The 25,662-nt window shown below is 30.4% G+C and overlaps 2 protein-coding genes across 2 annotated transcripts; one reads left to right on the forward strand and one right to left on the reverse strand.

The window, feature by feature from the left end:
- Positions 1-2,321: 2,321 nt before the first annotated feature.
- LOC101244596 (dirigent protein 17-like) lies at positions 2,322-3,884 on the reverse strand. Its single transcript, XM_004243004.5, has 2 exons — positions 3,687-3,884; positions 2,322-2,870 (listed from the first exon to the last, which is right to left on the reverse strand). Exon 2 carries the CDS (start codon positions 2,845-2,847, stop codon positions 2,452-2,454), a length of 396 nt encoding a protein of 131 aa, XP_004243052.1. The 5' UTR covers positions 2,848-2,870; positions 3,687-3,884; the 3' UTR covers positions 2,322-2,451.
- A 3,723-nt stretch (positions 3,885-7,607) lies between these two features.
- LOC101251394 (cytochrome P450 81C13) lies at positions 7,608-10,479 on the forward strand. Its single transcript, XM_004242826.5, has 2 exons — positions 7,608-8,910; positions 9,550-10,479. The coding sequence occupies exons 1-2, from the start codon at positions 7,996-7,998 to the stop codon at positions 10,171-10,173; spliced, it is 1,539 nt and encodes a 512-aa protein (XP_004242874.1). The 5' UTR covers positions 7,608-7,995; the 3' UTR covers positions 10,174-10,479.
- Positions 10,480-25,662: the final 15,183 nt, after the last annotated feature.

Below are 25,662 nucleotides of genomic sequence, written 5' to 3' on the forward strand. Positions count from 1 at the left end.
AAATCCCAAAAACACACAAGATAGTGCCACGTAGGCTAAAAAGGGGTAAAAAATTATTAATAAAATAAATTCAGGGGTAACAGGACCTTAATATAGTATAACTGTGTCTCTGAGATTTCGGGCATAGGTTGAGGGATACTTGGGCATTATCTCATAAAAACATGTAAAATTATATGCATTGATGATTAAAATACTTTTTGTATGTATAACTTAATTACTTGGAATAAATTTACTACTTTGGAAGAAAATTTATGAGTCAAAATTTTTCTTTAATATTAGAAGATTTAACATGATTATAGATAAAATTCATGTGATATATGATCAATAATGCAATTTCTTTTTCGATAAATTCATTAAACCCATTATATTAAGAATTAGAGTCAAGAAATATTTCTTTGACTCTACTGAGTGGAACCCTAATGAATCTATCGCATCTGGTTTTATTTTTGGAAATGAATTTTATGTTTGTTTTAGATTAAAACAAGTCATCAAAAAGGTGTAGAATTATATGTATTCATGATGTACTTTTGAAAGTTACATAACTTATTTTTATATGTATAAATTCATAAAGGTGTAGAACTATATGTATTCATAAATCCAACTTGAAGTTGTATTTTAATTTTAAAAAATAACTAATAATCTATTTTTCAACCCATTAATCACTTTTAAAGTTGTATTTAATTACATTCTAATGTTACAAATGTTTTTTTTTTGAAAGAAAGTAATACCAAACACAACTCTATCTTTAATTCCAACGATAATTTTTTTTAGAAAATGAAAAGAATTTATGGCCAAGTAAATATTAAGAGTTCATATGGATAACTTATTTTTTATTCTTACCAGAAAAAAAAAAGTCTTTTAAGGTTAAAAAGTTATTTCAAATACTTATTTCAAGCTATAATAACAACAAAAAAGAGAAGCTAAAACTGAAAAAGTTAAGATTTTCAACTTAATAATATATGCTTAAAAGCAACTTAAAAGTAAGTCTATACAAGCAATTATTTTTACACAACTAATTAGAATAAGAACTTTATATTAAACTGATAGGTAAAACAATATTCTTATATGATTCTGCATCGGTAATTATTGGGCATGAAAAATATATTATTTATACATGGTTAAAATAAAGTTTATATGTATGTGTAGTAGTGTCGAACCCCCTTTGGTTATCTATTTCTACACATTTTGAACCCCCTTATTGAAAACCCTGACTCCTCCTCTGGACCTTGCGAGTTAATTAATTGATTAGAAAAGAATTTCTTGTGTGTTGTTTTTATATAAAAACTAAGATTATGCATAGATTTGGAATCTGTTACATATTTGTGTGAAAAATATAAAAAATAAAACTAATGATAGTAGTTTCTTCTTAATCAAGAAAAAGAAAAGAGATTAAAGCTGAAAATACATTTCTAATTCTATTCTCTTTATCATTTTTATTTACTTGCAAATTTGAGAGAACTCTGAAATACCAAAGCCACATAGTAAATGAAAAGAAAATTCATAATTTTACCTCATCACATTGTATCATTACCAAAAGAAGAGAAAATTTATGGAGAAACAATACTATTATAGTCACAAGATAAATAACACTGCAGTTATTCACATGCAAGAAAGCAAAATTCATTGACAATTATCAATATTATAAATTTTTACTAACAAGTTCACTTTGTACTAGGTTGGATATGAATAGTGTAGGTGTAAGCATACTTTGCCCTAACCCATGGAGGTAGGGTTGCGTATCGGTCGGTTTGATTCGGTTTGGTTTTAAAGTTTATCGGGTTGTTTTATTGGTTATCGATTTGTGGAGATGCTAAACCGTTATAGAATCATTAAGATATTGACTTATCGGTTATTGGTTTATCGATTTTTCATCGTTATCGGTTTAACCGTTAAGATTTGACACAAAAGAAAAAACATTGAAAATCACTTAGAAACAAGGTGACAAACCAAATAATAGACAACCAAAAATAAAGGTAGGAAATCAAACTCTAAGTCGAGGACTTTCTATACAAAATGGTATAAATATAATTATTTAATTTAGTATCGGGTTATCGGTTAACCCGTTAAGAAAAAACTTCAAACCGTTAAGAAAAAACTTCAAACCGTTAAGAACCGATAACCCGATAACAAAAAAAATCAAAACCGTTATTTAAATCACTAAACTAATAACCCAATACTATAAACCAATAACTTTTTTATCTGTTCGACTTATCGGTTTCGATTCGGTTTTGAACAGCCCTACATGGAGGTAGAGCGGTTGTTTCTAAAAGATCATTGGCTCTCGTAACTCATAACAAAAACAACATAAAGATGCAAGGAAATCATAACAGATGATAACGAAATCATCAATCAACATTTTTAAACAAGAAATAGTTGCAACTTTCAAATAATGTGATAACAAAAGCAAAACAAACAAACAAACAATGTATCATCAGAAAATAAACTAGGAGATTAGTGCTTTTTCTTGATGAACTTTTTCACTACTTTTTCCAATGGAATATTAATGTCCAAAGGCTGAAGAATTTCTTCCAGCTCACGCCATTCAAGATCTTCGTTGTCACCATCTTCATACTTCACACTAAACCAACCAGTTTCCTCATCAAACTTAATTACTTTCCCATTGTAATAATTATCTCCAAATAACTTGCGAACTTTTCTTCCCTCAAACAATTTGCCAAAAACAGCATTCTTATGTGATTCTGTATCAGTAACTACTGGGCATGGTAAAAATGTGTCATCAACATTTGGAGGCAATCCGTTAATAACAACAGCTGGCTCTCCAGGTATCTCAAACACTCCGGCTGGTAAACACTCTTCCACGTCGTTTTCTTTGCCTGAAAATTCCATTACAGCAGTTCTTCTAATCAACCCTATGAATAGATGACCATAAATTTTTGTTATTTCAATTGAGCTTCGCGCTAACAAACAATCAAAATATTAATTACTTTGAAAATAACAGTCTCAACACTGGATAATTGTTGTAATTCAGATGCTTTTCAAATTATAGGGAAAAAAAAAAGAACTAGTCTCAACATTTTAAAGCACTATCATCAATATGCTAGTTACTGAGCAACAAGTGAACAAGTGACCTCATTACATATAATTATTACACTCTCCAATGACCTTGCAGATTAAATCAGTTGATATTTGTGAAAAATATCAAAAAATAAAAAATTAATGATAATGATTTCTTCTTAATCAAGAAAAAAATTGATTTAAAGGTAAAAATACATTTATATTCATAACTTAACCTCATTTTACACGTTGTATCATTACCAAAACAAGAAAATATATGGAGAACAATACTATAATAGTCGCAAGATACATAAACATTGTAGATATTGACGAGAAAGCTAAACTCATTGACAAAATTATAGTATTAAATATTATATTTTTTTTACTATAAGCATAGTGGAGGTTGTTTCTAAAAAGATCATTGGCTCAAACACTTCAAGAAAACTGTGAATTACGTGGAAATTTTTCTAGAAATGGATATGAAAATTCGTAAGAAACTTATTTTCCTGCAAATTTCCTTACTAATTTCCAGAAAAATCTCATGTAATTTACAGTTTTCTGATAGTGAAATAACCCATAACAAAGACATGATAAAAAAAAATGGCATAAAGATGCAAAGCAATCATAACAAAATCATCATAAAGGAGAAGACAAGAAATAGAAAAACATACCCAAAAAAGTTGAGATCCAATAGTGATAGCTTATAATATGAATTTATGTGGAAATTGAGGAATTTATGTAACCCAACGCCAACAATCAAAGATTGATTTTAAGGAAATCCATTAATGGAGTTCATAGGTTCCTTTAGGGTTGTTTAGATTGGAGGAAATAGAATTATGTAGTATGAAATGAAGAGAAAATTGGGATTTACAACACGTATAGACTTCTTAGTCTAGGATTTATGTAGGCCGTTGGATGAGATTGATTGACGGTCATGATTTCATCCATAAAGTAAATGATGAAAGATAATATATACATATATATATCAAATACTTTTCTTTTTAGGTTAATTAAAAAATGATTATATTTATGCAAAAAATTTATTTATGTAAATTATAACAAAACAAAATTTGCCAAATATATAAATAGATTCAACAACAAAGAAATAAATTGTCATTAATAAAGGTGAGAAATACTATAGAAAATTATCACTATAATTAAAGTTGTTATATTATAATGTCACGGTCTAAAAATGGATGTGAGCATATTCGTCTAATCTCGTCAAGACAATTCAGCCTCATACCTAACAATATGAATAAATGTCAAAAATAAATCAAGAATAGCACAAGTGCGGAAAATTTAGCCAATTTCAAATGCCACTAAAATTTTATTGTCGCATGTACAAACCTCAATGAATAAAATAATAAATTGAAAGATAAATACAAATCTCATGTCTTTGTTCCACATATAGAACAAAACATAAAATAAGAAACAAAAGGACCAGCCGAAATGACAAGTAGTTACCTCTCAAAATCCTACAAAAGCCTCATATAAAGGTGAAGGAGAAAGATCACACAAGTCACTTGATACTTCAAAAACTAAATTCATAAAAAACCCTCAATTTATCATTTCTAAACCTTGATTAAACATTTATAACCATAAACAATAATGAGTAAATGAATATTTAAGATTAGAAATCGTTACCCAAATATTTCTTTTGAAAAACCTTTGTTTAAATCGCCACACGAAAGCTCCTAAAACTCAATAATAGAGAAATGGTGCTGAAACCCTAAAATTTGGAAAACATTCTTTCCAGGGGTCCTTCACAAATGCGGACTTTAATGAGGCCCCGACCCTCCATGAATGTGGGAGCCTCTCCGTAAATGCGGGGACCCACTCACAGGTCCCTATGCGTATGACGTCAAGCTTCACGAACACGGGGAACACAAGATACAACAACAAAAAACCAACCAAACTCACATTCTCTGAAAGGACTAACAGGATTCGCCTACATATATAACTCAAACAAGATGATAAATTTAACCCTTAGAAATTGTTTTCCTAGCCTTTAGGTGAAGTATAAACTGACCATTAAAAACATACTTTTGCCCCTTTCAGTGACATGATAGGTTCGTGAGAAACCTTGAAAGTGACCAATCAGATTCTATAATATTTGGAAGCATAACATGCATGAAGTCAATTATCTCCAGAATAACATCAAAATCTAATATATCAAGCTTTACAAGATCTCCATGAGAAACGGAAATAGAATTTTTTTTGTAGACTCTCTTAGCCACAATAGCATCACTAACAAGAGTAGCGACATGAAAATGGATTATAAAGGTTTTTCAGATCAACATCAAGTCTCATAATTTATAAGAAGTAACAAACGATAAGATAATATCGGGATCAAGTAAAGAATAAACATAAAAATGAAAAAGTTTCATTATACCGGTCAGCATATTCGGAGAACCTTCACGATCTTGTTGAGTCTGAAGGGCATAAAATCTATTTTGCTTTGGAGCATTCGAACTGGGACCACTAGGTTGAATTGGCCTACCATTCCTTCCCTTAGTAACGAGCAATGAGAAATCTCTTATCTTGTGACCACTCTTTCCATACTAAATAAACCATCCATACATGTCATATACTTGTTATAGTGTTTCTTACCACATCTAGTGCAAAACAATTTGAGATAATTCTATTAGGAGAGATACGTTTATCATGATCTTTTCCTTCCTTGACCAAGGAAATTTCCACATAAAAATGATTGTGTTGATTTACTTTTTCACACTTTTCCTTCTATCATAGATGGTTGTGAACAACCTAAATCCATATTTGTAGTTGTTTATCTTAACATGAAAAAATTTTCACAAAATAATTGCGTTTAAGGTAGAAGGTTAGTGTATAATTGAGTGTTGTCTCATTTTTAGCGGGATAGGCATGATACTAGTCTAGAGTACAGTGTCTATGGTAGTATTATCGCTATTCATGTAGTTTTATTGGCTATCATAGCTAATTAGCTATTGTCTTTTGATATGTGTTATCCTCTATTGTTTAATTTATTTAATTATCGAATTATTTTGTGATTGTTATTGTTCTTTTTCTGAATGTTATGTAATGTTTTCCTTAAAAATTATTAACTGTTATGTTTCTTCACTTTTGTATTTTCTCTTTTATAGCTATTTTGGTTTACTACACTTGGACCGAGAGTTCTCGAAAATAGCTTTCTCTCCTTCCATGAGATAGGGACATGGGCGGCTCAAGAAAGTTCATGGTCTAAAGCCAAAAATTAATTTGACTCCTTAAAATAAAATTCAATATATTGTTTATTTTTATTTTTTTAAAACTTTTTGTGTGACTATTCATTTTTCAATTGATAATATAATCAATCATGGATATATAAATTCTAACAAAAAAGTACACCTATAAAATAAAAATATTTAAAATAACAATTTTGTGATAAAAAAATATGATAATTTTAGATTTAAAGAAGTTGAAAATCTAATATCAAAATATAATATTTCGCCATTTCAATATAATTGTAGTTATACTTAAAAAATGATTTTTTTTTTTAAAGAATAGCCATTTCTTAATTTATTCACATTCAACTCTTATATCTTACATTTTTATTTTAAATCTTAATTTAATCACATTCTTTTGCTCTTACATTTTACTAATGAATAAATATTTACCTTCAGCTTTTTTCCAATTTATAGTTCAAACTGACACATCAATCAATATCAAGAAAATGATCTTACTATTTTATGAGAAAAACTAGTACACTATTTCTTTTATTTTAAAAATAAAAAATAAACTAACTACACTGTTAAGTCTATTACCTAAAATTGAGGCACCAAATTTTTGGGCCTAAAGGTGTTGCTGAGTCTTGACCTGCTTTATTGTCGGGTCGGTCCGAATAATCTTATATTTGTTTTTAATCATATCTATGAAATTAAATTAAATATTTTCTACGTTTGATATTGTTTGTCATAATTTTTTATTTTTAGAGTCAAACTATAAAAACTTTGACTAACATTTTAAGATGAATTTTTTCATCATATTAATATGCAAAAAATTATAATTTATAGTACTTTTCATATAGCTTTAGAATATTTAATTTTTTTTGTTTAAAATATCGACTTAATGTGATCTAATTTACCCTTGAAAATAAGTCAAATTGACTTTTAATAACACAACATGATGAACAATTTCGAACGAAGGAAGCATTATTTAAAAGTTTATTCTTTGTGAGGTTTGATTTCTAGAATATCAAAGAATCATTTTAAAATTGAAAAAAAATAGTTATAACACTAAATCATTTTCCACAAGGCCAAGTCCTCATTTTTTTCAAATAAAATATATATTTTTTTTGACTTGGTCCATAACTTTGCTTGGATAAGGACATAGTTAAGAGGAGGACCAATATACACATAGTTGTGGGAAAAAATTGAGAAGGGAACATAAGAAAGAGAGAAAACGTTTTAAATATTATATAATTTCAAAGTAAATGGTGTTTACAACGTGAATAACGTATCATCAATATGTGTAGATATATGATGTATATAATAAAAATATAGATTAGGTTTGGAAAATAAAAAGAGAATCAAGCTCTTAGTCTTCTTTACTATATTTTTATTTATTAGAAAGAAGTATACAAAGTCGTTTGCGTGGTCCTCTCAAACTCTATTTTTATTCCAAGTACTAAATTAATCTCTATTTCAGCACGTTGGCTTTGAAATTTCTATACCTTAAATAGTTTTTTTTTTTTGTATTAATTTCGTTTGAGTCAGAATTGAGTTTGGGGTTTTAAATTTCAGTAGAGTTCAAAACACTACCGTGAAAAGTATTTTTCACCACCCATACAAACATATTTATCATTGAGTTGTCAATTAATTTTGTACATATATATTTATTTTATTTTGTAAGACAAATACATAGTCAACTGACCACGAATGGTGACTTATCCACTACACTTTTAAATAGTTAGTAAGTGCCTCTTTCATTCACAGCTCAATCATTCTTCTTTGCTTCAAAGAAATGGAAACCCACTACTCTTCCTACTTGTTCTACTTAGCTATCTTTTCGTTTTTTACTCCAATTTTATTCAGATACTTTTTCCATAGAAAAAGAAATCTCCCACCAAGTCCATTTTCATTTCCAATAATTGGTCATCTTTACCTTGTCAAAAATGCTCTTCATCTTACTCTAACCTCTTTATCAGCTAAATATGGCCCTGTTTTATACCTCAAATTAGGGTATAATATGCCTGTGATTGTTGTGTCTTCTCCATCTGCTGTCGAAGAATGTTTAACAAGAAACGATGTTATATTTGCAAACAGACCTAAAACATTAGCTGGTGACAAATTCACTTATAATTATATTGTTTATGTTTGGGCACCTTATGGACAGCTTTGGAGGATTCTTCGTCGTTTAACTGTGGTTGAGTTATTTTCATCGCAGAGCCTTTCAAAGAGTTGTACTCTTCGAGATGAAGAAATTACAACTTTTATCCGTTGTTTGTACAGATTTTCAACGATAAATAGTAGTAAGAAAGTAGATTTGACGAATTGGGCTTTTACTTTAGTTTTCAATCTGATGACTAAAATTATTGCTGGAAAACATATTGTGAAGGAAGAAGATGCTGGTATGGAGAAAGGGATCGAAATAATTGAAAAACTTAGAGGGACTTTCTTAGTTACTATATCATTTTTGAATATGATTGATTTCTTGCCAATTTTGAGATGGTTTGGTTATAAAGGACTTGAGAAGAAGATGGATGTTATTCATAGTAAAAGAAATGAATTCCTCAATACCTTGCTTGATGAATTTCGACGCAATAAAATCAGTGGTCTAAAGTCAAATAGCAGCAATACGCTGATTGAAACTCTGCTGTCTTTCCAGGAATCAGAACCTGAATTCTACACAGACGATATCATCAAAAGTATTATGCTGGTTCGTATTCCCATTAATTTTATAACTTAGATGTGATTGCTCAAAAGGTTTGTTTCATAGGGTTCCAAATTGCATGGTTTATATCTTTTCTGTGATGTCTGTCACTTGGATTCATGTTGCATTTTTATCTGAGCTGATTGTTAGATCAATAAACAACGGATGTGTACCTTAATATAACGGAAGAATCGTTGGTCTTGCTATACAACTTTGAATCGAATCACTAGGAAACAAAGTTTTGAATCCACAAACTAAATGTATTGTGTATGTGTTATTATAGAATTAGAAAGGACGAAGGTGTAGATGTGGTAATTTGCGACTTGAACTCTTCTTATCTGTTTCTCCTAACTGGATCAAATTAGTCCACATGAGCGATCCATCCAAAATAAGTATCCAACATAGATTATCATTTAGTTCTCGTTCTGTATGATACACATTTTCTGATGAAAATGTTTTGTGGATGAACTTGGTGTTATCTCTAGTTTTCTCAGGCTTACAATATAGGATAGATATTTGGCATAATCAGAGTAGGATAAATGTTGAACTTTGTCTATGATTTTTAGATGTACAAACATGAGCACTTGCTTTTGGATATCCAACAGAAGGTAGATATGTTGATAGTTGCATTTATTGGGAATGCAGGTTGTTTTTGTTGCAGGAACAGAAACCTCGTCATCGACAATCCAATGGGTAATGAGGCTTCTATTAGCTCATCCTGAGGTATTGCATAAGCTAAGAGCTGATATTGACAACAAAGTTGGGAACAAACGTTTAGTACGCGAATCTGATCTCACCAAGCTTCCATATTTACGTTGTGTTGTCAATGAGACAATGAGATTATATCCTCCAGTACCACTTCTATTGCCTCATTATTCAACGGAAGATTGTACTGTGGGAGGATATGATGTACCAAAACATACAATGCTTCTTATCAACGCTTGGGCGGTCCACCGTGATCCCAAAGTATGGGATGATCCTGAAAAGTTCAAGCCAGAGAGATTTGAGGCTACACAAGGGGAAACAGAAAGGTTTAATTACAAACTTATACCATTTGGAATGGGGAGAAGAGCATGTCCTGGTACTGATATGGGATTACGAGCCGTTTCGTTGGCGTTAGGTGCTCTTATTCAATGCTTTGAGTGGCAAATTGAGGAAGAGGAAAGTTTGGAAGCAAGTTATCATGCTAGAATGAGTATGCAGAACAAGCCTTTGAAGGCTATATGCACGCCGCGCAAAGATCTTGTTGACCTTCTGTCCCAACTTTGAGACACTTTTATGTATACTAAGATCACTCTGCTGCAAATGTTGTAAAGTTGAATCATGATTATGTGACAAATAAGAAAATAGATGCAAGGTTATGTAATGCTCAAGAGAAGATTGATTTGTTATAAGGTGTTTTGGCTCTCTTAGTAGTATTTTGGGAAATAAAACTGCAGAATGTGTAATGCATATGGCATCCTATGTGTCAATTTGCATCCTACATACATACACAGTGGATTATCTGAAATATGTTATGCAAGACGTGTGTGTCTGTTTGTTCATTTTATATAAATTTAAGTGTTTATTTGTGTATACTCAAAGTTGAAGGTTTAAAGTCAAGTTAAACCTTAATATAATATTCCCTCCATCCTACTATACTTATTCACTATTGTTTTTCGTACAAGTTTTATGAATCTATAAATCAAAGAATAAGTTTATTACCTTACATTTTGGATATAACAAAATATAATGTTTTAAAAATTATAATTAAAAGACGGTTATAATTAATAACAAGAATAAATTAGAAAATAAGTATAAAATTATTTATTAATTTTACAAAATAGATAAATATATTAAATATCGTAAAATAATATATTTTCTTTGTTTTACAAAGAATGACCTGATTTGACTTGACATGAAATTTAAGAATAAAAAGAAGACTTTTGAATCTTGTGGTCTTAAATTAAAGTTAGGTTAAATGTACAAAATTGTCCTTTGATTTTGTGGCCTTAAACATATCACGTGAAAAGTTGAATTAAAATATAAAAAAAAATGAGATCATTTTTTCTAAACAGACTAAAAAAATAGAAGGTCATTTTTTAAAAACTAATGAAATAAGTTAATCACATCTTAAAAAATGAGAACTGGGATCTTTCCAATTTATCAAAATTTGTAATCCTACTGTTAAAGCATCTAAAATGCACTTATATAAAACTATTTGATTCCTTTAAATGAGACTCCCTAGGTTCTTTATGACAAAATCAGTCCACATGCTTAATTTTAAAATCATTGATAGCATGTATTATATTAGAAAAATGCTTTCTTCAAAACTTTATAAAATAAAATAAAGTTTTTCATGTGGCTACAACAAACTCCCGAGGAAAAATAATTTAAAATAATAGAAATAAATGGAAAAATAATGATACTAAAATTTTTATGTGGAAATCTTTTTAAATAAGGAAAAAATTATGGGTCAAGAAAAACAACTGATATCACCATAGTAAGGAATTTTATACTGTGTAGTCACGAATATAATTTCAAAATGACTACTGCACACTCAAAAGAAATAGCACTCTTTTGATTTCACCTTACTAAAATATCGCTCACACTCTATTTTTCTTTCAGAGATTATTTTTCTTGTATAGTTTATGGAATACCTCATTTTGCTCTCAAAGTGGTTTTTCTCTCTAGCTTGGTATACATTCATTTTGCATGATAAATCGTTCAAATACATCACTATACACGATGTATCGAAACGTAATACATTACTTTACGCGATGTATTGATCGAATACATCATTATACATGATGCATTGGAACATTGAGTGACTTATTTGAAATAAAAAAAATAATGTACCGAGACATTGAATAATGTATTTAAAATTAAAACATAATATATCAGAATGTCGAGTAATGTATCCGAAATCTCCTTTCTAGTGTAATTGTAAGATAGCCCGATGACATTTGTAGTGCGAGCCAACTTAAATCTGAAGTTCTGAAATTAATTAGTTTATTTCCCTTTAATTAACCTCTTGTTGAAAAAGTACTAATTCTTACCTTTCTTTTGCACAAGGATGAGTCCATTGGACTACATCTCTTTTTAATTTCCAAATGGGCCATATAGGCCCAACCATGATAATCTTTTAAAAATAGCAAATATTAGGCATTCTATAGCTAAAGTTTATTTAATTATGAATAATAACAAAATGTCAGGAGAGAGGAGACAGAGATTTGGGAGAAAGAGAGAGGAGAAAGTGTATTTTTCACGGATTTTGGAGAAAAACATACAAGTATAAACTAATTTGTATCAAAATGAATACATATTAAAAAGAGAGAGACGAATGAGATCGAGAGAGGCGAGTAAGATCGAGAGAGGGAGGAGAGAAGCGAGCAAGATCGAGAGAGGGAGGAGAGAGGATTGTAATTTTTATACATTTTACATTGTATTTAGTATTTGTTTTGTATTAATTATACTAGAAATACACTGAATTATATTTTGCATTGCATTTTTTATTTATTTTGTATCAATTGTATTCGAAATACAACGATATTCATCTTTTTTTTAATTGGATACAAATACATTTGACAGAGAGAATGAATATATATTATATTCGTACGAATACAAATACACAAATAATAAATATAGTTTTTCGAATAAAATTGAATTTATGTATAGTTATCAATTTTTTTTTAAAATACAATTAATATTCATTATAGAATATATTTCTTAATTTTTTGTCAATCAGCCTATGTTGCCTACGTAGTGCTCGTGTATTTGCACTTATACTACTTTTGTGGTATCATATTTTAAGATGGTTTGCACTATTGTTATATTTCTTTTTTGTTTCTTTAGATTTTTTGTGTTGGACGGAGGGGTAATCTTATCTATCTGGGTATTAGGATAGGTGTTATTATGATTCTGAGATTAATTATTTACTTTCTTTAGATTTTTTGCCTGAATTTAAATTGATTTTTTTACGTCCCTCGTCATTTTCATCTATACTATGTCTTATAGTGTGAATTAGCAATTTGATATTCCTATAGTTAATTACAATTTCAAATATTACCTTCAGTGGCGACCTTCAGTGGCGGACTTACCTTGATTCAATGGATATCAAACGATACCCTTTGTTGAAAAATTACGTTGTATATATTGATTAAATTTTAATTTTATAAATAGAAACCTCTTAAAACAAGTTAAAGGCTTAAGAGTCTGTTTGACTCAACTTAAAAGCTGGTCAAATTGACTTAAAAACTGATTTTTGACTTATTTATCTGTTTGGCAATACTCTAAATAATTTATTTTAAGTTATTTTAAGCCAAAAGTTAAAAGCTGGGGTAGGGGTGCTTTTTTTTTTCCAGCTTATAAGCTGTTTTAAGTTGTCCACATTTTTACCTTTTTGCCCTTGATATTTTTATACAATCTCCAAATTACCCACATAACCCTAACATCTCTTTCTTCTATTTTTCCCTTTTCACGTGTGGATGATAGACAATTACTATTATTAATGAATGAAAATAAAATAAATCTTAAATCTTTCAAGTAATATATTCAAATTATATATTATTAAAATGAAAATAAGTTGCACATATAACTTAAATAAAAACTTATATTTCTCTTATAAATAATTTGTGATAATAAAGAAATATGTGAATGATAGACAATTATTATTACCTATGGATGAAACTAAAATAAAATTTTAAATCATTCTTTAATTTATTCAAATTATATATCTTTAAAATCTATAATAAGTTTATATTCCTCTTATAAATAATCTGTGATGAGAAAGAAATATGTGAATGATAGCAAAATATAATTATTTTATGACTGTAAAATATAAATTAATTAACTTTTATTATGTTAACAACTTTTAAAGGTATTTCAGACATTTTGATTAAAAAAGCTGTTTATCAGCACTTATTTGCCAAACACATCAACAACTTCTTTTTTTTAACTTCAGCCCTTTTATCCAAACTCATAACTGCTTATTTTAAAAATAAATTTCAGCACTTTCAAAAATATTTTTTTAAAATTGCTTTTGTTAAACCCATACAAACTGGCCCTAAGTCTCGAAAATGACATCGAACAACTTGGTCATTCTATATATATCTACCCTGTAATTTATTTTTTCGTGATTTTACCTTTACGCACCCTATGAATAACACTATTAAATTATAATAATTATAGTGCTTTTTTTTTTTTTTAATTTTATAAAGTACCGTTTATAGTGCAGATTGTTTTTGGCTTTTTTATTAAGTGGATGGATATGCCAAATTCTAGAGATAATATAATTAACCGACATACTACAATTCCATAAAACTATATTTTATATATATATATTGTAAACGTAACTTCTACACTTTTCTTCAATAGTATATTAGCATATATTAAATTATAATGGAAGTGTACTGAAGTTAGTGGTACAAATCATTTAAATGAAAGGACTAGATTCTGTGACATTGTCATTGAATTTACTTAATTTATTTCTCTTAAATTTCTTTAATATTTTTAAATAATGTTTTCGTTCAAACTTTACGCAACATGTTTTAGGACCGTGGGATTAAAATATATTTCGTTATATTTTATATTTAATTTTAATTTAGGATTATAAAATTTATTTTTTTTAAAAAAAAGTTCTTTTATATCAAGTTAAATCAGATAAATACATTAAAACAAATAGAATATATTCTTTTCGTTTTAATTTACGTGACTCCTTTTAAATTTTGAAATTTCAAACAAGTTTATTTTTTTACTTTAAATCTTTATGTATATCTTTTAAACTTATATTTTTGAATCTGAAAATATGTAAAATATCCTATAAATTGAAACAAATAAAAGTAAGATAGTGGAAAATGCAATTTAGGATGTGGATTTCCTTTACAAAATCCTTCAACTTACTTTTTTTTGACATTAATAGGTCGTTATTGGTGATAGAATTATATTATTTTTGAAGACATCTTTAGTTTGTGATTTGGGACCCTTTACATTTTTTCTTGCATGTCTTTGTCCTAGTAGTGCAATTTAAATAGATAAATCATAAACTATATATGCACTATAAATAAATAAAAAAATGTAAAAAAGAATGAACGAGTCTGGCCTTATATATGTACATTTGTAATCGAAAAGCATAATAAAACTCAAAATAATTCAAGAGATATTCATTAAAAATATACAATTCATACACATATTTTTTAAGGCTGATAAAATTTTCGCTTAGTTGATATTAAATCAATATTATACATTGTATTGATATTAGTAAGATCAATAATTTCTCTTAATTGATGTTAAATCAACACACACATATATATATATATATATAGATATCAATGATCATTGTATATGTCACTTGCCATTGTAAAGGGTGGGGTGGGGTGGGGGTAGATATGAAATGTTATAGTTCAGGTGTTAACAACAATAGTTTAAATATCACGTTGATAAGCATAAATAGCTTAGGAAGGTTTTGCGAGATTAATTCTAAAAAAGTTTTTGGAAAAAGAGTTTGAAACATATTTTTATTTTGGTTGAAATTGATGTTACAATATTAAATTTGAGTAGAGATTTTTTTTATCTTTATGACTATTTAATAGTATATTTTAAAAGTATATATATGTTCATGTGAACATATTATTATTTATAATGATGTAATATTAATATTTGTACAACACGATTCATAAAGTAATTTTGTCTTTTAGTTGAAATAATGTAGAGCTTTTTGAGATCTATTTCATTCATTGGCTAATTTAATTATTCGATTACTTGGCTAGTAGGTGATTATATTTAACTGTGACAATTTGCTTGGGGTTTTGGAGTCCACGTCACCTCATCTTGTATTCTTAAATCATATTAATTGATAAAAAAGAATATATAAAATGAAATAGATGCACAATCTAAGGGTGCTCATGGTTTGATTAAGAATCAATTACATAAATTGATTATAATTTTGTTTTGGTTTGATTATTTTGATTACTTTTATATTTTTGTAGCTTATTTTTTCTGATTTCATTTTCGATAAGGCACAATAATCGCACTACCCTTCATTGTCTATAATAGAGGGATTTCTTCTCATTTTACTACAATGAAAATTCTGAACTTCTTCTTCTGCACAATTAAATATTTGTGTACTTTGGCTTGTTGAGTGGCTCACTGACACCATTGCTTATGTTACAGATACTGATATATATTTTTATAGTTAATTAATTTATACTTATGTAATTAATCTAAATGATAAGATGTTATAATTTCCACTTCTCTTTACTATATTTTTTTTTTGTTATGTAAGATAATATTTTTTTTTCATTTTAATGAATGATTTTGTAACGATCCATTTGGTTGTTTTAGTTTTAGAACTTTTTGTTTTATAAAATATTTTTCAATAATATATTGAAATTACACGAGAGAGACAGAGAAAATCATCACACTTTCGATAATTCTTAAGCGAGTTTCAATTTGTATCTGTTTATAATATTGTTGCATATAGGAACTAGTATTATAATATTATTTGGATCGGAAAATTAAGAGTTGAATTGCTGCAAATTGAATTAACTGGTCGTGTTTCTATTACTGAGGGTAAGAACAAAAGTGAGTGATCCAATCATTGCCAATAATAAGGCAATGATTGGCAGTGAGATAAGATTAATTTGATTTACATTGGCGGTGATAGTTGAATGGAATTAATATGGATTTTTATATTATCTTGTTATTAGAGGTTAATGATTTCTATTAATTTTGGAGTAGTAAAGCTCTTTTTGGTCATCACATTGATATATATCCATATTCCAGCGTATTGTTACTTAAATTTTAGGGATACTATATTATATGAAAGTTATTAGGGTTGTATTGTTTGGAGAGATTATGACTTAATCCTAGGTTTGTTTGAGAAATATGAGAGTTGGAATATTAAGTAGCATCAAAACCATGAATTGATTAGAGAATTAGGTGAGTTTTGGGTCTAGGTTAGACATAAAATAATTGAGCGTTTATAGACTCGTTAACTTGCAAAAATTGTGCATATACTTGATAGATTGAAAAGGTTCGGAGGCATCGAGGAAAGAAAAAACATCGAAAAAGTAGCTTGCATGACTTCGATTTTTCGGTGGAGGTAGGTTATGGTTTATGCTATTTGATAATAAACTCTTAATAGTGATTGATATGTATTGAATGATATTGTGAAGTTCTCTATGTACTTGACTGTGTGATTGTGGGATTGTGTGATTTGGTTGTGTGGTTTGTGATTGGTCTGAAATCCTGAGACTGTGAAATTTATAATCTTGAACCTCTTATCGAAATGATGCCTTGAATAAAGAGGGCTTGATGAAATATTATCAATGAATTGAAAGTGGTGATAATAAATGATAAATTAATGATATTATTGGATCGGAGTGTCACGTTCCGACACAGTATGATTGGATCAGAGTGTCACGTTCCGACATGATATAATTGGATTGGAGTGTCATGTTCCGACACGGTATAATTGGATCGGAGTGTCACGTTCTGACACGATAATATTAAAGGAAAAATATATTGCATTAACGGAGTTACTCAACCTCAAAGAACTCAATCTCCCCAAATGGTTTAGTTGGAGGCATGAGTCCTCATGGATGATCTTGATATTGTTGACACTTGTTCATGTTGTGTGTTTCTTATCACTTTTTAAGTGCTATAGTTAAGTTCATACTATTATTCATTGTATATTAGTTTCTATTTTGGTTTGGCTGATGATACCTACTCAGTTCATGTTGTCCCATATTGAGCCCTACTTGTGTTTCTTTTTGTTTCCTTTTATGAAATGCAGCGAGTGTACCAATGACTTCAAATTGCCCTCAGCTCTAGCCAGTCTCCCACATATCAGGTTCCAGGGTGAGCTATTCATTCAAGCTCGTGTTGGATTCTCTCAGTCATGACATGATGTCCTATACTTTCAGACACATACCATTTTATTCTTCTATTTTGATGTATTTGATATTTTTAGACTTAGTAGTGGAGATTAGATGTCCTTGATGTGATGACTTTCAAGTTTTGAGAAATTATATTTAGTAAGATTTTGAGTTTCCGCGTTATCTTTATATTTTGTAAGTTAGGTTAAATTGGTTGGTTCACCCACTTAGGAGGTTAAGTGTGGGTGCCACTCACGATTCGTTTTGGGCCGTGACAGATTTGATAGATTTAAGTATTATTTTATAAATTTCTTGATATTAAATTTCCGCACAAGGGGCACATAATTTTAATAATTATTAAATATTTGTTAAAATAAAAAAAAAACTAAAAAAAAAATTATATCACATGTAACATCGTTCCCTCTTTTAAGCCTTCTCTAATAGCTTTAGAGAATGTCTTTAGTCAACCAATTAGAAGATTTTGGATAATGTTATCAATTGAAAATGCAATTTTATTCCACTTTGGTACTAAAAAGATCACTCAGAATATATTAATCGATAAGAAAAGAATATTAAAAAAATTGAAACATATGCACGAACACGTATATGAAATGGTCACCAATTCCATCTACTTTTTCTAGTGATTATGCTTAAGTTTGGTTGGTATGAAATTAAACACAATTAAAACTTCCACTTCCACCCTTACGTTGTTGGAAAATAATAATTTCATCTAGTAGCGTTGTAAACGCAAGGGAAAAATCCATTCTTCGGAGATTATGAGATTAATATCATAAATAATAATATTCGAAATATCTAACGTAAAGGACGTGGTAGTTGAATAGAATTGAGCATGTCCTTGACTTGTCAAAATTGTGCGGTAATCCTTAATAATAATCGGTATATCTTTTTTTAATCGGAATAAAAATTCAAGAACGAACGATGAATAAAAAATGCTATCACATCGAGGGAGTAGAGGCTGAGAAATAATATTGTTTTCCCTATTTAATTTAAAACTAGTGCAAATTAAAATTATGGAATCCATCTTCACTTCAAATATGACATCTTAATGGGGTCTCATACATAGTTTTTTTTTTTAAAAAAAAAGAGAGGTGGTTTAATTAACTATCACACAAATATATATTTTCACAGACAGTACTGCACCACTAGCGTATTATTAGAAAATGATGTTTAATACATTAGAATATTATATATATCTTGAAAAAGAATAAATAAATTGATTACGTTATCAACAGAAAAGTATTATTCGAAAAAATTGATGATAAAGGAGTTATTAGTACCTTCGCATTTTCATGTATGGAAAGAATAATATTTGTTTAGAAAAAATTAAAGTCTTAATTTGATTTTAATTTTAGACCACTATTAATTGTGTGGCCCTCAACGTGACCATGTCACTTTCCATTGTAAAGGAGGGGGAATATGAAATATTATAATTGTAAAGTGGAGGACTAATCTTATAAAGTAGATTATATATATCTATAATATATGTGATAAACATATAAAAATTGTTGTAAACATATAATCAAACGACTTAATAATGAAATACGAGAGAATATAATGTAATATTCATAATGTTAGATCTAATGAATATAAGTATATACCATTAATCTCTTTGTAATAATGTTCAAAATTCTAAACTAAAAGACATAAATTATGATCTAATTAAATTATGTACCCTCACAATTGTCCTTTAAAAGAAAATAGGAAAGTATTGAACTTTTAATTTTTAAAATGTTATAATTAATAGTAGAAAAGACATATTCTAATATCCATTGGTGCTGATAGTTTGATTAAAAATCATTCATACGTCAATGTGATTGGTTTATAATTGCAAAATATATATAAACAAAATGTTGATAATATTGTTGACACCCAATTTTTGACCCGCGTCGATATAAATTAATTATCGAGCATCTTAAATTTTCCAAACAATTTAAAATAATTAGTTTTATAAAATTTGCGAAAATAATATAATAATATAATTTTGTGCTATTTTTGAATAGTTTTGTCATTTCTTATAACCTTTAGATAATATATATGTTTACGTAGTTATGTATATAATTGGTATATTTTACGTTTATTCGAAATCATCCCCCAACCCAATTATCCCTCAACTCGGCCCAATTCTTTTTTTAAAAAAACCCGCCCAACCCCCTTTTAACCCGACCCAAATCCCCTTTCCCCCTTCCCCCCCACGCGATATCCCCTAACATTTCCAGAAAAACGCCAAAAAAAACCCAGAAAAAGCAAACTCCCAAAAAACGGAAATCCCTTCCCTTCACACGCGATCCCTACGCAATTCCCCCCCACGCAACTCTCAGCAAAACAGAGCCCCCCACGCAAAGTTAACTCCTTTTCGTCTCCCTCACGCGCGATGATTTTCGGAAAGGATGCCCAGCCAACTCGCAGCAACGGAAACCTGCACTGCAGCTGTCGCGCGACTCTGCAGTGCACAAGGCGAGGCAAAATCGTCCTTGTAGCACGAGATCACCCCACGTCGTCTCGCAAGGACGCCCAATTCATCTCGACCCTTCGCTTCCCCTTTTTCGTGCGATTCTTCAGCTTTTGAAAGAGGATTTCGAATTTCAAATTCGGATATGGGCCGAATAATCATCTTCCCGCCCTCCTCCACAGAAACCCTAGTTTTTCTTTATAAAACCCCCTTTTTCTTCTTCAAGGAGGGGGTTAGAATTTGTTGGGAAGAAAATTCGGAAGGAATTTTTTTTTCTTTTGGCTCTACTGTTCATTACGGAAAACTAATACATCAGGTTGAAAAAATTTTGTTGAGAGCGAAAACCTTTCGTCCGTTTCTGTCTGCTTCAGAAGACGGGAATAGAGTATAGGTGGGAGTATAAAGTAGACTTGCGTTTCAATTTCGATCGTGATATCGTCTTCCCGTTCCGGCGGCACCAGTCTCTTTGAGCAGGTTCGCGGTGGAAGCACTCTTTCGAGCTTGTCGTCCCTGTTTTACTGCCATCAAAGAGGTAAATCTTGTCATCTTCATGCGTTTTTCCTCATTCATGTGTGTTTCTTGATCGATATGGGGGTAGTCTGTTTGTTGTTGTGTGGGGATTCTGGTTGCTTTCCGTCTAGTTGTTAAATGTTGTAAAGTTTGACTTTCGTCGTTCAATTTGGGATTCATTGTCTATCTGTTGAGCTTCCGAATAGAATCCTTCCCTTGCCCACCTTGTTGAGACTGTTTCTAGCTGTTTTTTTTTCTTTTCTTTGATTAAAAAAAGAAGAAGAAGAGATGTGTAAGGTTTGTTCCTACTTGCCTCTCCTCTGTATTGCATAGCAACTCTCTTGCTTATTTTCTCCTTTATGTTAAGTGAGTTGGTTAGTTTGTTCGAAATTGTGTATAGAGTCACGTTTGGTCCTGTTGTTGTTTAGGTTTACTGTCTTCTCCAAGTTGAGGCTGAGATGTTCTTTGTTGTTCTTGTAGCTATTTCCTTAAGGAACACCAACTAGACTTATTCGATGTCTTGTTTGGTTTCCTTCGAGTTTTCTCTTGTGTTTATCGCTTTGAGTTGCGAGCAAATTCGGGTTGTCTTTGGTTCAGGTTAGAACCTCGTGTCTATTTGGTTCTGATCTAAACGTTGGAAATAGCACTGAATTATATTTTGCATTGCATTTTTTATTTATTTTGTATCAATTGTATTCGAAATACAACGATATTCATCTTTTTTTTAATTGGATACAAATACATTTGACAGAGAGAATGAATATATATTATATTCGTACGAATACAAATACACAAATAATAAATATAGTTTTTCGAATAAAATTGAATTTATGTATAGTTATCAATTTTTTTTTAAAATACAATTAATATTCATTATAGAATATATTTCTTAATTTTTTGTCAATCAGCCTATGTTGCCTACGTAGTGCTCGTGTATTTGCACTTATACTACTTTTGTGGTATCATATTTTAAGATGGTTTGCACTATTGTTATATTTCTTTTTTGTTTCTTTAGATTTTTTGTGTTGGACGGAGGGGTAATCTTATCTATCTGGGTATTAGGATAGGTGTTATTATGATTCTGAGATTAATTATTTACTTTCTTTAGATTTTTTGCCTGAATTTAAATTGATTTTTTTACGTCCCTCGTCATTTTCATCTATACTATGTCTTATAGTGTGAATTAGCAATTTGATATTCCTATAGTTAATTACAATTTCAAATATTACCTTCAGTGGCGACCTTCAGTGGCGGACTTACCTTGATTCAATGGATATCAAACGATACCCTTTGTTGAAAAATTACGTTGTATATATTGATTAAATTTTAATTTTATAAATAGAAACCTCTTAAAACAAGTTAAAGGCTTAAGAGTCTGTTTGACTCAACTTAAAAGCTGGTCAAATTGACTTAAAAACTGATTTTTGACTTATTTATCTGTTTGGCAATACTCTAAATAACTTATTTTAAGTTATTTTAAGCCAAAAGTTAAAAGCTGGGGTAGGGGTGCTTTTTTTTTTCCAGCTTATAAGCTGTTTTAAGTTGTCCACATTTTTACCTTTTTGCCCTTGATATTTTTATACAATCTCCAAATTACCCACATAACCCTAACATCTCTTTCTTCTATTTTTCCCTTTTCACGTGTGGATGATAGACAATTACTATTATTAATGAATGAAAATAAAATAAATCTTAAATCTTTCAAGTAATATATTCAAATTATATATTATTAAAATGAAAATAAGTTGCACATATAACTTAAATAAAAATTTATATTTCTCTTATAAATAATTTGTGATAATAAAGAAATATGTGAATGATAGACAATTATTATTACCTATGGATGAAACTAAAATAAAATTTTAAATCATTCTTTAATTTATTCAAATTATATATCTTTAAAATCTATAATAAGTTTATATTCCTCTTATAAATAATCTGTGATGAGAAAGAAATATGTGAATGATAGCAAAATATAATTATTTTATGGCTGTAAAATATAAATTAATTAACTTTTATTATGTTAACAACTTTTAAAGGTATTTCAGACATTTTGATTAAAAAAGCTGTTTATCAGCACTTATTTGCCAAACACATCAACAACTTCTTTTTTTTAACTTCAGCCCTTTTATCCAAACTCATAACTGCTTATTTTAAAAATAAATTTCAGCACTTTCAAAAATATTTTTTTAAAATTGCTTTTGTTAAACCCATACAAACTGGCCCTAAGTCTCGAAAATGACATCGAACAACTTGGTCATTCTATATATATCTACCCTGTAATTTATTTTTTCGTGATTTTACCTTTACGCACCCTATGAATAACACTATTAAATTATAATAATTATAGTGCTTTTTTTTTTTTTTAATTTTATAAAGTACCGTTTATAGTGCAGATTGTTTTTGGCTTTTTTATTAAGTGGATGGATATGCCAAATTCTAGAGATAATATAATTAACCGACATACTACAATTCCATAAAACTATATTTTATATATATATATTGTAAACGTAACTTCTACACTTTTCTTCAATAGTATATTAGCATATATTAAATTATAATGGAAGTGTACTGAAGTTAGTGGTACAAATCATTTAAATGAAAGGACTAGATTCTGTGACATTGTCATTGAATTTACTTAATTTATTTCTCTTAAATTTCTTTAATATTTTTAAATAATGTTTTCGTTCAAACTTTACGCAACATGTTTTAGGACCGTGGGATTAAAATATATTTCGTTATATTTTATATTTAATTTTAATTTAGGATTATAAAATTTATTTTTTTTTAAAAAAAGTTCTTTTATATCAAGTTAAATCAGATAAATACATTAAAACATAGGCGAATCCTCAACAAGTACGTAGGGGCTTTGACCAAGCTGATCAACATGGATGGTTGGCCAGAGTTAATCGAGGTGCTTACGGGGTACTGGGACAGTCAGAGGATGGTCTTCCATTTTGGAATGACCGAAATTATCCCTACGCTAGAAGAGATAAGGGATTGCGTAGACACCGTGGGCACTGATATAGAAAGAAGAGCCCGAAAACAAGAGGACGTCTTCATCCCCAACAAGCCTTCCGTAGAGAACATCGCAGATTGGTTGGTACTAAGAAAAGACTTCACATGTTGGTGTCAAGATTCCCATGTGGTGTTCAGAGACCTCTATGTTAGATTCGGACACGCGAGTTTCTACGCCGCGTACAATCGGGAGTTTAAGATTTCTTACAGGGAGTGGAACGAGGTCCGCCCCTTGGCGTTTGCCGTGGCCTTGTTGGGAACAATAGTCTTCTCGCGCGGTTCGAGTCTGAGCATCAACACCAGAGTCATAACGCTCGTCCATACGTTGTTCAAAGGATAGGAAAATCAAGAAACAACAAAGTACTACTCCGTAGCTCCGGTCATATTATCTGACATATATCGAGCCTTGGGTAAGTGCGAAGAAGGACATCGATATTTCTAGGGGTGTAATCTGCTCCTCCAGTGGTGGATTCTCAGCCACTTGGCGAAGGGTGCTGGAACTCGAGAATCGCACACTCTCGACAACAAGAACACTCTCAAGGACCTAAATGACTTACTATTCTAGGCAAACATGAACAATCGGAGAACAAGAGGGAGATGGGCCCAAATTTTCTTCGAAGTAAGAGAAGAGGACATCCAATGGATGCTTGACCGTTTCATATCCAAGGAAGTTGTCGTGGAGAGTCGTAGATGTGTCGTGCTCCCTCTACCTGGCATTCGGGGAATTCTCCCTTACGCTTCATTCCGAGTCTTGCGACAGTTTGGAAGAAAATAGACCGTGCCCAGAGAAGCATATTATGGCGCTTATGTGTACGACATCGGGGACGACAGAGTGGACGACGCTTCAGAAATGCTTAGAGAATGGAAAAATGCCAAGCGCATGGGTAAAGACACTATCGCCCCTGACCGATTCAACGCTGGATATGACGAAGGTTACAAAGCATGGTTGAAGAGGGATATACAAATATCTCCTTTCAGATTCCGCGTAGCTTTTGCAGTGTGACAGACAAACAAGCCAAAATAGTGGCCGAATTGCGAGAGTTAAAGGAAGAGGCCAATGAAGTCTATGCCAAGTTCGTAGAGAATCAACACGCTCTTGAGAGGGAAACTCGAGAGACTGAGGCAGGGGTATGATGAGTTTGACAGCTGGATCAAGCAGAAAATCGAGAGGATGCGATATGAGAGTCTGTAAGACAAAGGGCGTCTGGGTGAAGGTTTTCTACTGATGCTGAGGTACATGTTTCAGCAATACAAAATCCAGAAAGACAACGATGGAACAGGACCATCCGGATATCACCCCTGGTGGGTTTTTACTTGTATTTACGTTACTTTAGCCCCTGCGTGGGCCTGATTTTATTGCACTTTCTAACGGCCCCTGCGTGGGTCTGTCTTTATGTCTATTTCCCTCTTTCGAACACTTTACTCATTATTAAATATTATTTTGGGGGGAATCATTTATTTGGTTTAAATTCACATGTACATCATTCGAATGCGCTAGGCCCATCCTTGGCACAAAAGGGTCCCCATGCATGATTAGGACGCGATATGTATGTATATTTAAATGCTTATGTGTTACGTTGCTTTGAATGAGGATATGTAAACCCACTCCTAGGCAAAATTCAAAAGAGTATACAGAAGCCACTATTACAAATGTCCGATCAAAATTCCCAAGTCTCAAGTTTCTCACGCAAAAATCCATCTCCCATACCACAGATCCTGAATACCTCTCTATCGTCTCAGGAAAGGAGAATCACCGCTATGGACAAAGGCAAGAACGTCCAGACAGAGCTCACTAAGGAGGAATTGCGAAGAAAGATCGAGTGAGTCATTCGAGAAATTCAGAAGATTAAGGAGAAAGGACTCAAAGTAGACATGACCACGACAATCTACAAAGCTGCGGCCGCG

Source organism: Solanum lycopersicum, chromosome 7, assembly GCF_036512215.1.
Source record: "Solanum lycopersicum chromosome 7, SLM_r2.1".
Classification (NCBI taxonomy): Eukaryota; Viridiplantae; Streptophyta; class Magnoliopsida; order Solanales; family Solanaceae; genus Solanum; species Solanum lycopersicum.

Excerpts from the sequence above, each read along its gene's own strand:
- LOC101244596 (XM_004243004.5), bottom strand. The coding sequence starts at position 2,847 with ATGGAATTTTCAGGCAAAGAAAACGACGTGGAAGAGTGTTTACCAGCC.
- LOC101251394 (XM_004242826.5), top strand. The coding sequence starts at position 7,996 with ATGGAAACCCACTACTCTTCCTACTTGTTCTACTTAGCTATCTTTTCG. Across the intron at positions 8,911-9,549 it reads TCATCAAAAGTATTATGCTG|GTTGTTTTTGTTGCAGGAAC; the intron begins GTTCGTATTCCC and ends TTGGGAATGCAG.